Source organism: Candoia aspera, chromosome 13 (assembly GCF_035149785.1).
Source record: "Candoia aspera isolate rCanAsp1 chromosome 13, rCanAsp1.hap2, whole genome shotgun sequence".
Classification (NCBI taxonomy): domain Eukaryota; kingdom Metazoa; phylum Chordata; class Lepidosauria; order Squamata; family Boidae; genus Candoia; species Candoia aspera.
The window spans coordinates 4559086-4576100 of NC_086165.1; the positions used below are offsets into that span (position 1 = coordinate 4559086).

Here is a 17015-nt window from a genome sequence, read left to right on the forward strand (position 1 = left end):
GCCATAGGACCCTGAGGTAGCGACCCAGGCTTTGTATTTTCCAGGCGGTATCCAGAAGATGTCCATTAGGAGATATTGAACTGGCAGGCCTGATTGCCCAAAGACTTATGAATACAAAATGCAGGAGAATGAATGAGTGAGTGAGTGAGTCATGCCGAATGAATGAATGCAGAATGTTCCATATTTAGTCTGAGGGATGCTCAAATGAAGCAGTTTTACTGATTTGTAAAAGTTCTAAGGAGCAAGACAGGTGATCGGAAAACTCTTGATCTCGAGAGATCATTCTGTGGTTGAGTTTGGGGACAATAAAAAAAAAATCAACCCCCCAAAGATTTCTCACCTGGGTCAATGAAACCAGTGAGATATTCTGTTTCATCACCCAGAGAGGAGCTTTTGGCATGACCGGTCTTATTCCTTAGAATCTTTACCAATTAGTTGCTGCTTCAGGTAGCTGGTAATGTGAAAGTGTCCCTTGGGGGATGGGGAGAAGAAGAGTCTTTTTAGGTAAGTGCCCTCACTTTGCCTCTTACAGATGCTAGTCTGAACTTCTGTCCAAAGTGGCAGTCATGATCTGTCCATATTATTACAACTTCTATTATTATCCAGCAGGAACTGTTCTTCGTTGGTATGTTGATTGCTGTTTCTCTACTTTGTCTTGCTCTGCAGGCAGCTTATTTTCAATGTACATTGTTCGTTTAAGAATTAGCTTCTGATAGGAATGTCTTGTTTTCAATAAGCCAAGGGAAATTCAAAGTGTTTGTTTTGTTGTGCAGAAAGAAGGCAACTATTTTAGCGAGGCAGAGATAGCTTTAGAAACTGGTGCTTTGAAACCAGGACAAAAACTAATCAGCATTGAAGACTCCGAAGTGGATGAAGTATGCGTATGCCTAAAGTCAGAAGAACAGTTGCTTACCCAGCTGGACCATCAGCATTCTCTTTTGAGCCATCCTCTTCTTGAAACCGGGAAGGAGGAGATGAGCTGCCCATCAGGTTCTCCATTACTGTTACAAAAGAAACTGGAGATGCAATTTTCATATTAATAATAGTATTTCTGCATACAGTATTCATTTGTAGAGTCACAGACAGACTTATATCCTGGTCTTAAGTATTCTCTCCTAAATAATGCATGATAATTTCAATACCATTTATGTCTGAGAATGTAAGTTTAGGCCTACAGTTATGAGATCTAACCTTTAGCCTGCACAACGCCACCTCACTTCAATCAGACTTAAGTAAAATTTCTAAACCAGCTCCACTGAAACAACAAGTACGGCAACATCAATGATTTGTAGATCACAGTATTAAGAGACTGCTTCAGTACAAGCAACAAGCTACTGTTAACTCTGAACTGCACTTACACCATGGCTACTTAATTTAAACCTGCATAAACATAAACCTGCTAACTCTAAAGATGAAAACCAACATTTTACAGTAGCACCATTTTTGATTAAATGTGCCACAATCAGCACAGGGCACCAAATGTAAGAACCCACATTCGTTTGCATTCCAAACATCAGCTGGCAACTTTCAGGAATGAGTCAGAGATTATGGCAGCCATGAAGTACTTTCCATTTTTACATGAACTGTGGGTACCAAAAAAACCCCTGAGCTGTAAACATGTCTGAACACCCATGAGACACCAATCCACATCATTTAAGACAGAAGGAAAATGGAAGTGACAGCCGCCACCACAGCAGAATACTGCTTGGCTGAACACTTACTCCCTCCTCCACAGAGCCATAACTCTCTACTGGAAGAAACCCCAAAGTTTTTGTTTGCTTTAAATAATATTTATGACTGTTTCAGAAATACTGCTATCCTGAAACTGCAACATACATGATTGTAATAAATAAGTAAATATTTATGCATATTCTTTCACTCTTATCCTCATCTCCTTCTATTGCCTCCCTAGGTTGAGTTTTAGATTGCAAATTCCACAGCCAAGGGGATTGTTATCTCATCTTTACGCCCACTGATGTTGCTATATGAATAATAAAATAATAAACTTAAAGCAAAGGCCTGAGCTTTTTATAGAGAACAATTAAACTCTATTTTCTAGCAGTCAACAAAGAGCAGGAAAAAAGAGATAGGAAAAGGCTGTCAACATGATACTATTCTAACTCAGAATAAATTTCCAATTTAGAAATGATGTATTTTTGCCCCAACAATCATCAGTGTAATTCTGCAAAGACATCACTGTATGAATACAATATTTTTCTGCCCAAGACCCATCTGTAGTTCTACACTTTAGAGTCAGAAAAGCACTTTTGCTGCCATAGATGGGGTTGCTTGGGAACCTGTATAACTGGGAAGTTGCTGCCATTTTCTACCCTCAAATTTAAATCCTCTGGGTATTATGAAACATGTTAAAGGTATAGGAGGGTTAACAAAAAAGGAAAAGAAAAAAAGAACAATTGTGTAACAGACAGCAATTGATAGCAAAAATATTTTTTTTTGCTATCATGCAGAGAGGGCATGCTGCGGACCCCGTCTGCCAAGAGAATTCCATCTGGCGGGGTCCAGGAGGCAGGCCTTCTCTGCAGTGGCACCCACCCGTTGGAACATCTTGCCCCCGGAGGTGAGGCAGGCCCCTTCACTCCTGGCCTTCCAGAGGGAGTTGAAGACCTGGCTCTGCCACCGGGCTTGGGGCAGGGAGAATAGTCATACCTGGGGTTGGCTAGTGCCTTGAAGCGCCCCTCCTACCCAATGACTGAATGAGACCACAGCCATCTGGATTTTATTATATTGGGTAGTTTTTAAAATTGTTTTAGTCTATATTTTATATTGGAATTTTATTATATGGTTATTGTTTTATGCTGTAAACCACCCAGGATGGGCGGTGACCAATAAATGAACAAAATAAATAAATAAAATAGCAAAAACAAGAAACGGCAATTACCTCTGTGAAAAAGCAGCAGATGGAATTTGTCAGACTTGTGTTTTACAGGTTCCTGTTTCTGCTCTGTTCATTTTAGGCGCCATCTACTGAAAATGACCTCTCCTCGAGTCTGAATGAAAAGGGGGGGGGGCTGCTTTCAAGCACATTCTGACACATGTGACCTTCAGATGGGCTGCTAGGAAATGCTCCTGACCTGTTCTAAACCGGTAAATGGTGAGAGAAGGCCCAGGCTCTAGTGGGCGATGACTGCATCATTTCCGGTGCACAATCAAGATATCCTTTTAAGCAAGCATTTATGTGTTGTCCAGGATGGCAGATCAATCAAAGGCGTAGGTGAAACAAATGCCTCCTATCTACCCTGAAGCTCCTAAGGAAAGATGCCACACTGGTTGGTCTTCTATTTACTTTCTGAAGAAGGGAGCTGTTGAGCTGTAGGCTAACGAACCAACATTATTTGCCTAGGATGCAAGGAAGCAATTTGCTCCCCCCTCCCCCCAAACAAGCAACATAAATGCTTATAACCTGGTTTTAGGCTTGATTCTGAGAGTCAGAACGATGAAAAAGCGTAGCAGGGTCCGTATGGTTATATTGTTTTTCGTTTCACTGGTTTGTTTTGTTTTCTAATTTTATGAATGCAGCTTTGAAAGAAATTTGGCAAAGGGTTCCCCCCCCCTTCTGTGAATACAATGCTATGTTGCTAAAGAGCATGAGAGCAGAGTTTATTGCTAGTTCAGTTGTCAAATATATGAAAACTTTAGCTTTTCAATTCCAACCTCCTAGTTTACACTACCTATTTCCTGGCTGATTATAACTCAGGCTGTTTTCTTAAACTCAAATTTACCAGTCTTTAGAGAAGACAAAGACATAGTCTTATGGAGCCATTCTGATCAATTATCACAAGCATGCTTTACAGATTTTGATGCAAAAAAGGTAGTCTAAGAGACCTTCTCCTTCAGAGCATATAAAGTATCTCAGGGCTTATTTTGACATTCGAACCTCAATGGAAAGGCATTTATCTCTCACACAGAATCCATACAGCCTTAACAGCTAATGGGCACCATGCCTATTCTATTCTGCACAGTATATTTCACAAGGCATTTCAGGCTGGTCTTCTTTCCCCCATTGGCATCTAGACTTGATAAGCAACAATTAACGCTTCAAACAACTTGCTTGCACTTCTGCAAGGGAAGCAGCTGGACACCAGCATTAACACCGGGCAAAACAGACCATATAAACACAGGAAACTAGAAGAATGCAAACTACTTTCTTGCTTTAAAGGTTTGTTTTATTTAATCCATATGGCTGGACACTCAAAATCAACTCCCAAAGAAGAGGTCAAATATTTGTGAACATGGAGAAGTTATTAAAGTATTCAAACAGGCAGGATAAGGGAGGGGAGGGTAGAGCTAGTTCCCACTCGAACAAACTGGAAAAGGATAAAAAAAAAATGTGCATAGGATGTGCCAGGTCAGAGGTTGCTCTGCTGGCTTCAGGACTCCCAAAATTGTTCCTGCTGTTACTGGCCTTGCAGCTGTGTTCCCAAACCACTGCCAGGTAGTTTTAAGAATGTCAAAGGCTCTAAAACAATTCACAGAAACTCAAAAGATGTTTATTAATGCATAATCTCATTATCTCAGTCTGGGGGCCTGGTCACACAGTTGACAAGTTCCCCTCTTAAATTTTGGATCCGACGAGCAAGTTAAGTTGATGGGTGAGCTTTAGCCAGATCTTTCCTTCCTGTATACTTTGTCAGGATGAGAACAATCCTGATCAGGATGCCAAAAGGAAATAGTACCTTTGCCTCTCTGCACTCTGCTACATTAGGAAACTGCAGGTGTGAATCAGTTCAAAATTTACAGAAACTGTCAACTCAACAAAAAGTTGATGGTTCTCCCTCAGATTCACAGCATATTGTAATCCATTTATTCTCCAGTTATGGTCAGCACTAACTAGACAACTGTATGTTTGACTCTCAGAACTTAGGTGCTATACAGGCTTTTTCAGGGTTCTACTTATCACCTAACATTAAATAGTAAGGAGATAATTATACATTCATGGTTCGCACTGAAGGTGTTGCCCAGCCTGGCAATGAAACCTCTGCAAAAAAACAACAAGGCTCAGAGAGCACCGAGGACTCCACATAATTATACATTCTCTGCACTTCTCATTTCAGAGAGTGATTTGCCCTGTAATTGTATGTAAATAAGTTAGAACCACATTTTCCAATTTAGTTAGGATTCAAACCCTTGGTGTGAACTCATTTGTGATCCAGGTTAAATCCTGGGTTAGTGCCATCTGCAATTAACACTGCTATAAGCATTAATTAGGCAAAATATGGGAGATGGAATTCAGGTTCAAGAAGGAAGAGGAGTATGCGATCCAAAATCTCACCCCAGTCTTTAAATCATGGTTAAGTGAACTGTCATTATTATATATCAACCTTAGTCCTAACCAACTTGTCAAAGTAATTGTAATCCATCAAAGCTGAGAACAAACTGACCTATAGTTTTGTGTTGTAGAAGACAAAGGATTTAATCACATTTGCTTAACTCCTTGATTCAGGAGCAGCAGAACCAACTGCTAAATATGTAATGTTTTCGCTTTTAAGTTATTTTATATACTGCCCTTCAACCAAAAAATTCTCACAGTTGTTCACAATAAAAAAAAAAAAGAATTCAAACGGTATAAACCAGAGTATCAAATAAAAAGACTTAGAAATAAGGACAGAAGATTGTTTTTAAAGAGGCTGGAAAAACAAAAAAAAGCTTCAGTCCATGCTGGCAAAATAGTAAAGTGGGAACAGGCACTCCTTCAGGTACCCAAGCTCCAGCTATGAAGGTCTTTGAAAGTCAATACTTAAACTGAAATTATACTTGGAAGTGCCTCTTCACAAGTAGTTTCTCATCTGCTCTCATCCTAAAAATTTCAGAAACGCTTGATATCCGGGTTCTGATCCTTTCAGCAGAATGAAGCAGATGGCAGCAGCCATTTCTATCCTTAGGTCTCTGTTCAAGACCTGACAGAGCTCAAAATCATGCAGACTGTACGCAGAGCCGGAGAAGAAAAATCACAGAAGCTGAGACTGAATGGAGATAAATAGAGCTACCTATTAGGATGATGGCAGGAAACGAGAAATGTAAGGAGGAAACAGAAAAGCCACAAAATGATAAACATTATAATTCATAAAGAGATAATTAATAGCCTGAGATTGCATGTCTTAAATTGTAACTTACATAGACTATAATACGAACATATAATATGTTCATCAGCCTAGCTATAGATATTAAGTCAGGCAATCCATTTTCACACCAACAGCTATAGGCAAATAGTGACATTCACTGCGAGAGCCATGGCGTATTATCTTTCCTCTTCTCTGAGATCTTACTTCGGCAGTTTCTAGTCCAGCAGGAGAAGAGAACACTGATGTATATAAAAGGCTGTTAGGAACCCATGGCAATAACGAAAACCACCAGCACTGCAATGTTGTGCCTAGACATCTATTCCCAGCAATGGCTGTAACATGACGTAAATGGCCAGCTAAGTTGCTCCAGGCACCAGAATAGATGCCACATTTCAGCATTTTTAAAAAATGCTGAATACCCTTGTATTTTCCCAAAGGGCTATAAAAACAGTGTATGACTGTTTGAAATACATTCCATATTAATGCAAAATACCAAATGTAATCGGGGTTTGTAACGAGGGGAGGGGGGTTAAAATTAAACCACCCTTACTCACAGGTTGTCCACTCTAAGGCAAAACTACTATACTTTCACTTATACAAGCAGGTTACAACATCTCAAGAAAAGACTAGATTGAAGGGCACAGGCCAGTTTGGATGCTGTCTAGAGAGAGAAGAGTGGAACTGAAAGAATTTGAGTGACCTGACTACTAGAAAATAAATTCAGCAGTAGGACATAGCCTTCTGCCTCTGTTTTTATTTGCAAAAAGAGCAAGGGCAACTAGGTTTGAATGGTGCATTACACAGAACTTTGGAGGCAGCGTCATTTACTGATATAATTGTCTTATTCTGCTCTTAGCTTCTACGGCTTCTGCGGACGAGAGCCAATATGCTGGCCGCTCTAGAATCGGGACCCGTGTGGAATATCTTTTTTATCTCCCTGCAAACACCTTCTGGCTGGAGAACACAGGGCATCTCAACCTTGTGGGTTGCCAACATATAGGGCTGTTTGTAGTCTATGAGCATTATGCTTTACTGGGGAGGGAAGGCCTTGTACCTGCTCTTTTGATTCCCCACAAAAATGTGAGCAAAAGGATGTATTAAATGAGGTGCACAAATCAAACTCAGACAATACCATCACACTTGCACCAAAAAAAAAACAAGGTAGAGAAAGCAGAGCATGGCTTGAATTATTTTCAATTCCTTTATCAGCAGAATCCATAGATGTCGTCTTCCTTTTTCTTTGTAACAAAGTAACATTTGGGGGGGGGGAGGCACTTTCTTCCCAGAAACTAGTAAGGTTGTATGTTTATGCCTTTGAAGATCTAATCAGGGCCAATGCATGTGTGTTGTTAGTGTGTGTGTTTCTGCTCTCTCTGCATGAGTTTATATAGGTAGTCCTCGCTTGACAACCATTTGTTTAGTGATGGTTCGGACTTACGGCGGTGCTGAAAAACCGACTTACGGCCGGCCCTCACACTTATGACCATCCCAGCACCCCCGTGGTCACGTTATCACTGTTTGGGCACTTGGCAACTGTTTGCATTTACGAACATCACAGCGTCCCAGGGTCATTTGATGCCATTTTCAACCTTCCTGGCCAGCTTCTGGCCAGCAAAATCAACAGGGAACCACGTGATTGACTCAACTTCCTCACTTAGTGCCCACAGTGATTCACTTAACTACCACCACAAAAAAGGTCGTAAAATCAGGTCAGATTTGCTTAATGACCACTTCACTTAGCAACTGAAATTCCAGCCCCAATTGTGGTTGTTAAGCGAGGACTACCTATAGTATGAGGGACGCGGTGGCGCTGCGGGTTAAACCGCTGAGCTGTCGATCGGAAGGTCGGCGGTTCGAAACCGCGCGGCGGGGTGAGCTCCCGTTGCTAGTCCCAGCTCCTGCACACCAAGCAGTTCGAAAACATGCAAATGTGAGTAGATTAATTGGTACCGCTTCGGCGGGAAGGTAACGGCGTTCCGTGAGTCATGCCACATGACCCGGAAGTGTCTATGACAACGCCGGCTCCAAGGCTTAGAAACGGAGATGAGCACCGCCCCCTAGAGTCGGACACGACTGGACTTTACGTCAAGGGAAACCTTTACCTTTACTTTACCTATAGTATGTATGCACTGAGAAGCAGAGGGCAGACTGCAGATACTCCATTCTGGACTATGTAACTGGGAGGGAAAGGGCTTGGAATGGAGCAGTCCCCAATATCCTAAGCAGCTGCCCAACTGCTTCTCCCACAGGGATGCAGCTGGAGGACTTTTCACACTGCAGTCCGACCTAGCCCTTTTTTAAACTCAATCTTTCTCTTGCCAAGCTTCTCCCCCCACTTCAAGTTTGGTCCTGTTTTACTGAGTTTTCAGAGAAACATGCTGATGGACAAATGGGCAGAGTCCCTTCTCCTTTTCATAATTTTCCCCCCAACATTCTACTGGTTAGAAATAATAAAAAGTCATACTTAACATGGATTAAGCTCTAAAGATTCAGAGGTTGAGAGATTAGGATGAATACAAAAATAGAAATATGCCTGGAGGGTTTATTTTATTTTGCCAAACAGGGGCTCCCAGAGGCTTTTCCACATTAGGATTCAGAGTTAAAGATGTTAATAAGGCCCCAAATATGACTTGACACATGCTTCACACACAATTTGAAACAGCAATTTGTTTGGTTTTGGCTCAATATGCTATATAAAATTAGACATAATAGATGATAAACCATGGTTTAGCTCCTTACGAAATTATTATGATTTAATTAACCAATTATGTCTTAGTGCAATGTTGAATCTACTGTATCTTCAGAAGGGCTTCAGCGGCTCGTTTAATTTTTGACATACATGTATCACATTCTAGTAAGCCTCAGAACTCAGTGTACACATCTAATTATGTTCAGTAAAATGTCTGAGGAAAAACTCTTTCGTTCTTTATTATGCTGATCAAAAACACCATTGCTGATTTTTATATTCCTTCAAAGAGCCAAAATTCTTCTGTGAAGGGAAAAATATGCCCAAATGATTTGATTGGGCTCCTTGCCATAAACGTTCACAACTCAAAACAAGACCTCCAAAGCGTTTCCCGTAGCCTGGCTTCACAAACTGCTGGGCACTGGTCTCATCCACAGGCAGGTTTCCTCCTCCCCACGCCCACATCGACACACTGAAATCTTCCCTCAAAAAATGCAGCCGTGCAACTAGACCTGTCAGAACTACTATAGTGCCAGTGATGCATATCTATATTTGCATCCATGCTCTCCCAGTACCTGTCACACTTAATTCAAAGCATTTCTTGTTCTTACTACAGCAGGTCAGGTTGAAAAGGACCGCCTTCTTGACACACAGGGGAAAAAGCCAAAATAAGTTTTCCATATTTTTAATAAGTGTTTATTTCTGTAGCTGTTTTTTTTTTCCTGCTGGAGCGCAGCAACGTCAACAAAAAGCGCAGAGACAGATCTCCACTGGTGACAGCTCCGACGCCAGCGAGGCTGATGAAAATGATACGCATGCAAACCGTGCATTGACAATAATCCTGTAGCCTGCAGTATTCCCCCTGTGCTTGTCCACTCAACTTCTCCCTGAACAAGCTGCCCGATCTTGCTCAGCAACATTCTCTGGTTGCTATGGGCCATGAAAGCATAGCTGGGCTACAGGCTTGGACATGAATAAGCCCGCCAATCTTTAAAGCCCTTCAGTCATGATTGTTGGCTTTGCTACTGAATCAAGATGATCACTGGATTTCCTGTCAGTTTTGGACTGGCTGGGGAGAGCTGGTGCCCAGACTGACAACAAAGTTCATGATCGTGAAATACCAGGCAGTGAAGAAGAAACTGGTAGCAAACTCAAAAAATTATTCTGGCTTCCTTTTCCCTTCATTTATAGGCATCCCGTCTGGCAGCAAATTAGATCATCATTAAGAGAGAAAACGTGCAGCAGGAAGAAGATCCAAACACATTTTGTTTATACAGTGTTTGACAAAAATCATTTGAATTCAGAAAGAATTGGCAATATCAGAATTTTGTGAGGTGTTCTGGGGCTCTTCAGGTGTAAAACAGTGCCTTAGGCCTTTGATCTTAATCCCACCCCCATATTCCAAAAACTAAAAGTCAAAATATTTTGGTGCCCCTCACTTTGGGAGCCTCAAAAGGACTGCACGTGGACGGCAGAGATAGAGCTACAAAATACAAAACAAGACATTAGGATGTGGTGTATATATAACAATTTAGCCCCTCACAGGCGATAACATAGTTCAAACTCTTTTCTTCAGCAGGATGATTTGCAAATGGATTCAGGTCAAAGGTGGTTAACTCACAGCAGCAGGCCTTTGGTCACTCGTGATCTTCTCAACTGTTCTTGCAACGGGTCGTTGCTACACGAATCTTTGCTCATAAATGGGCAACTTTTAGCCCCTTGCTCCAGCGCAAGCCCCTGCCGGGGACATCCTCTCAGATGGTCCTGACTTCTTACAGGACAGCTGTGGGCAGAGGTATGAGCTCTGATGGGTTTTCAAACATCTCCCTACTTTTGGAAGAAGTTCCTTAGTAAAATAAAATTTACAAATGATCGATCGTGTGGTATAAAATCAGGTCTGCAAACCTCTGTTATTTGCACTTTGATACTTTAATGGTTTAGCCATCAAAGTCAAGCTATCTAGATGCTGGCTAATGCTTTAAGAAGGGAAATCTTTCATACATACATTTCCATTCTCTTGGCTTCTCTGACCATGCTGATCTCCTAGCTGACCCAGAAACACACTAAACACCCTAAAAACCAAGCAAGTCAGTCTACCTCATGCAGCCGCAACACAGGCCAACTTGACTTGGTTGTCATGGTTCTTGCAACCATTATTTTTAAACATCCTTTGAAGCCCTGGCTTCAAAATCCAGTTTCTAAGGAGCTCCACGTGCTGATACACATGACGGAATTCTGAGCAGAGCTTGTTCGTTGAAAGAATGTGGAGATGCAGCTTTTTCACTTTTGTCAGAAATGAATGTCAGAATAGCAATACCCATAATATTTTGCTTAAGGCTGTACTGCATGGGGGGGGGGAGGGAGGAGTGCACAGGACATCAATAGTGCATATGTTCACAACTAGGGCAACCATGGCAAACAACATTTTTCAGCTGGGAGAAAGAAGGGGAACGGGGAGGGGGCACACAGGCACAAAAGAATCCAATTATATTAAACATACCTGAGAAGATGAAAATTTCTACCTTTCCGCCTAATGAAATCCTTTTACAGTTCTTTTTTCCAGTAAAATGGGCCAATAAACTCAGACAATATGAAATTGGAAAATTTCTCTCTAGTTAATTACCACACTGAAGGCGAGAATAGTGACCTAACATTTAAGCTTAATTATACCCAAGCTAACTCATGTATTAAGCTGACAACTTCGTAACTAATGGTGTTAATCCATTTTGATGGCAAATACCACCAAACAATGTAATATGAATATGCGAAGAACCAATTTGCTACCTTGTCCAGAAGTATAGAAAAAAGCAAGCGATTGGTCACTGTATTCCAAACGTCTGACAGCAACTGAAAATGTTACTCTGAGTGTGCATGTGGAAGAATTAAAATGATTTACTTCTGGAAATGCCCACCCACTATGTTTCTGTGCGTAACTGGTCCTGAACTCTCCCTTGGCTGAAATTCGGGAAGGCAAACATTGATTTATGCAGAGGTAAGAGGAAGCATTCTGTGAGCAAAACAGTTGTTTCTTGTGTCACGACTAATAAAAAGGTCTTGTCACATTAAACGCATCATGGCAGAAAAATTACCAGACCACCAGCAGAGACTGGAAGAGGGCAAGATGGGAGCAATGCATCCTGCATAGAACCAATGGGCTGTTTCCTCTAGGGGAGGATATGCTGGGCCCAAAAGAACCTCAGGTGAATTCAACCGAAACATGTATCTTCCAGTATTACTGAATTATATATACCCAACCAAGATTACTGCAAGCACTACTGTAATCTTAAAATGTTCTCCTGTTTGAATTACTACTGGTAAATAGTCTAAAATGGATATTATTGAGATTAATAGAGGTGGGCAAGATGTGAAGATCAGATCACCATGCTGCACAGCAGGATCCTCTACTTGGCAGGATCCATAGTGTTTATAATGTGTGCTTAAAAAAAAAAGCATATGACTGACTAATAGGCAGTTTATTGTAAAAAATCATGTCTGGAATGTGTTCAACACTGATCTCCAATCCTATGATTGCTTTCAAGAGGCACATGTGGGGTGCAGGAGCAGGAAGATTGGCCGGAGGGAAGGGATGCCAAACCTCTCCCATCCACTCTACTTTTCCTCCCAACTGGTCTCAGAGCAAAAAAGCATCGTTTTATTCTTGCCTACCACTTCTTCCCAGCCATGGGAATTCCTGTATTTATCATTGCATGTCTAGCTCCATCCTTTGCATGAAGTTAAAAACAAAAACAGACGTCTCCATGAGAAAAACCAGCCAGTAGCAAAATGAAGTAAGCCTCAGAATTCCAGCCCCACTATTTATTTTTCCATTACGGCCTGCTTTTTCAGTTATTATTCTTTCCTGATGTTTTATCTGCTTAAGCATTTCTTCCCAAGGATTTGCCCCTAGTTCTCTAACTCTAGGACAAAATCTTGTGTCTTTCCTGGTCTAGTCTCAATAATGTCAAGGTCTTAGATTAAGAGATTCAGACTTCCTAGAAATTCAAAATGCCAAGTGTTTATATACCATCACTAATAAAATATGTAATTTCTACTCTGGAATTCTTAACCTTGAAAACACTACCATAGTTAAGTAAAGACACAACATACAGTATCTGTTATTTGGCAAGTGTTTTTAAGGAAGTCAGCCAACACATAAACACTTAAAGCAATCGCTTTAAATGCAACCGAACACACACATCGATCCTCAAAAGGGAACACTCTTGCGGTATTGTCATTATAACAACTTCTACAGAGAACTTTGGATGATGCTGCATAAACCTTGTACGTAGGCTTTGATACACAGACGGTTACTAATCCACAACAGCATAAGCCATCTAACACTGAAAACCAGAGTAGTGAGGCAGTTAAGGGGTTATACGGGCTCTAGGGATATCCAGGTTCTAGTCCACCCTCAGTCATGGGAGCCAATTGGGTATTTCAAAGCCATCATTGTCTCTCAGCCCAATCCACCTCACCAGGTTGTTGCTGTGGGGGAAAATGGCAGGACAGAACAAAATGTACACTGCCTAGAACTCCTGAATGAGAGGCAGGATCTGAATCTATACAAATAAATATTGTGTAAATCAATGCCTGTACAAAAAGAATTTCCTTCCACATCTTTTTTATGCTGGATTATATATAGTGCTCAAGGATAGACATTCATAAAGAGATGGGGGGGGGGGGAGAGAAAAGCACTATTGAAACAGGAAAGCCAATCTCTGGGCGCATGACTCACCCAAGTCAATGTTAGTGCAAGTTGCTCTGCCTCCCACCACCTCTTGAACAGTCTACTAAGATTAAAATCTGTGCTCTTCATTCATTAAACAGAGCTTCTCACATCTGAGTCACCAGAATTAAGAATTTAGAAGGTCGTTTCATGCAACTTAGTAGCTTTCCTCTCAACCAGTAAAACTTTATAACAATTTAAGAAACAATAGTTTATAACTTAGATCTTCTTTTCTTGGATAAATCTGGGGTCAGCTGAAAATTACAAAGTGATGAGCTAGTTCTCAAGTTTCAAAGAACTCTTTAAAGACTTGATAAAAGGTGAGGTAAAGCAAGAAAAATGTCCTTGGGTTATGACCCTAATTGGGACCGGAATTTCTGTCACTTAGCAAAGCGGTCATTAAGCAAAACATCACGTGACCGTGCGGCTTAGTGATGGCAGTTCCAGCAGTCCCATTGCGTTCTTTAGGTGAGGACCTCACACTCCTCCTGCCCTACACAAACAGCCTCTGCTTCAACTCCCCCCACCCACTGACCTCCCCCCATCTCTGCCCTTTCGGCCACCCTGCACTCCGCCACCTACCGCTGCCGCCACCCCGGCTGATCTTCACCATCTTCTTCCTCCCACTGCTGGCCCGGGATCCAAGCGTGTGGCCCTGGGACATGCATGGTGAGCGCAGCAGGGCAGCGGAGCCTCGTCTGCCAGAGGGAGCTCAATGGGCCTGGCCAGGGAGGAAGCCCCGTCTAGCAAATTCTCCTACAGAATTATTCTTAATATCTTAAAAAATATAAAATATAGTATAATAGATACACTAAAACATGTTTAAGCATTTGCAGTTTTTGCTGTTCTCCCACATTGTCTCTTTTATAATACTTAGTCATTATTTGCGTATCAATACCTACACAATACCCTTCAAGCTCACAGCAGTGCAGCTAAGCCCTGGGAACAGGCTGAAAGATGTTCATGTACTCAGTTATTTTCTGTATGCTTTGAAACCTTAATAAACATATCCTTATACGAGTTCACTTGGTAATTGCTTTGCTGGAATAAGCTCTTAAAACAATCTGGGAAACTTAACAAGTGGTTATGAGAACTGTTACATAAGCTTTGAGCAAAAAGAAACGTAATGCAGAACTTTAAACTACCCAGTGGCAAATTAATGAAATTTAAATTCAGAAAGTCCCTTTGCATCAAGGGTAAATGCTCTAATATTTCAAAATGTACTTCTGTCTATAGAGGAATTATCTCTCCAAGAACTTGTGAAGTATAAATGAAAGGTTTCTGAAAACAAAATCAGACCTCACCAACAAAGCTATTTGAAATAATTAGATACGTTTTGAACTACCTACTATTTTATTTCTAAGCTTAGTTTGTGCACCCTACCCCAACCTGATAGGTCTTCATCTGACAAATATGCTCTCTTGGAGATAATAAGTGACTCAGACAAATGTTAGCCCTCTGCAAATTAATTTCCAATCAGTACAATTACATCGATTCTATGAAGGAACAAGCTTTAAATGTCAAAGACAGTATTATAGCAACGGTATAACAACTTCCAATAAAGTAGGTCTTGCTCAAGACTCTACTGTAAATATGTAAAAAGAGTTTACAATTATACAGAAGCTGAAAGGATCATCTTAATTTTTCAAACACTTTAATACCCTGTTTGTTCAGAGTTTGTCAAGCAGATCCCACACTGGAATAGCTGGAAATATTATGTGTATTCTATCTGCCTGCTTATATGATTTCTTACCATATATAATTATAGTAAATTATCTGCATTTAGAATGTCAGCAATGACCTTAACTCAGAGAATACAAGAAAGCTCTACTCCAACGCCCTCATGATACTGATTCCATTTCCTACTTTTTCATTCAGAACAATGTTCTGAAATGGGATTGTATTTTCATCCACCCAAACATGTTTAAAATATCCCACCAAATCAGCTCACTATCTGCAGCTTTCTCCTGAATACCCTTACTTCCTGTGAACAAACATGTTCATTTCAAATGCCTTAAGGTGGCTGGTATGTTACTGGCTCCATAAATATTCAGCTACCAAGGAAAAGCTTCTCTATTGTCACACTACTACAACAAAGCTATTTAAGCAGAGAACAAGCATGCCAGCTTTTTGCTAGAATAGGCTCATTTCTAGCTGCATTATATCCTTCAAGCCATCAGTATTAGTTTTAATTCTATCATCGCATGAATAAAGAATAAAAATTGCCATTTTAATGACCAAACAGACAAGCACATTCAATATGTGCAGGGGAAAAAACATGATAACCACCCCCCTCGCAAATAGCTAATATATTTCAAAGTGATAGCTGCAGAAGCCAACAGATAGTTCCTTCTTATTTTTATCAATCGCAGCAAAAGTGAAAAACTCCAGAGAAGTTACAGTTGATAAAACACTGAGTGAGATTATTTTTCTTAACATGGGTTAGTTTTGACAACAATGCATTTGCTTGTAAATATAACACTGAATAATCACACATGTTACAATCACAGACTTTTCTAAATGCTACACTGTAATGGTATGTGGGAAAGGCCTTGGGAGACGGGGCCCAGAGACACTGCCAAGGGAATGGTCAGATAAGAGAGGGCATGGCCCGCAGCTGGATGGTGGGCAGGGCAAGAGGATCAGAAAGGACCCTCCCTAGTTTCTTAGGTTGTAAAGGAGACAGAGGGAGAACTGGACTTCAGACTTGCAAGATTCTGTTAATACAGCCTTATAATAAAGTAGAATTCTCATCTGGTTGTGTTTCCTGTCTGGTCCACATCGTAAGACGGACATACACATAAGAACTTCTTTAAGTCTTTTCTAAAACTCAGGATTTTAACTGTTCAGCTCCACAGCTGTCTTGAGTTCACAAAACTTACTAAGCAAAAACCAAATACACAACATTATACATAGCATGATGAGTGAAACATGTCAAAGGAATGCTAAGCTGCCTTCACTTCAGGTGAACTCAATTTTTTTTGCCAGTGTTAACTTCTGTTAGAGCTCCTTGCTACAATATTCTGAATATTTATTTGCTCAACAATCTAATTCAGATTAATATTTACACATGACCTTTTAAAGTAAAGAATTCCTCAAATCACCGAACACATCTTTCTGTCTGCAGAACCATGTTATTAAAATAATTCTTCCCATGAAATTAAAATAAATTCATAGGTGGATTCTCATTATCCAGTATTGATCCCAGATTTGTTTTATATAGACCTGAAGCTTTCTCATAAACTTTTATGCATTTCGAGACCACCAATCCAGCCAAAGTATTAATAGAAATATTTCAAGACAGGAGGGGGAAGTTGCCCACTGCTCCCCTCATTATGTGTCTTAATATTACTTTACTCAAATAGATATTCAAATTGACCAGCCCAATAACACTAACCTTTACGTGCTATGCGAATCAAAACACTGATATACTATTGGGGACCTAAAGAAATGAAAGCCACGGGAATATCTGATGACAGCTCATCATAATGAAACACCCAGTTTGCTTCTCAGTCCCAGATTT

The 17015-nt window shown here is 40.7% G+C and overlaps 1 protein-coding gene across 2 annotated transcripts in view; it reads right to left on the reverse strand.

Moving 5' to 3' along the window:
- HMG20A (high mobility group 20A) overlaps positions 1 to 17015 on the reverse strand; it is a 36285-nt gene that overhangs the window by 15069 nt on the left and 4201 nt on the right. For both annotated transcript variants that reach the window (XM_063314270.1, XM_063314268.1), the window contains exon 2: positions 914 to 1016. In XM_063314270.1, coding sequence (XP_063170340.1) covers positions 914 to 999 — 86 coding nt within the window. In that variant the 5' untranslated portion in view covers positions 1000 to 1016. The remainder of the gene's footprint in view (positions 1 to 913; positions 1017 to 17015) is intronic.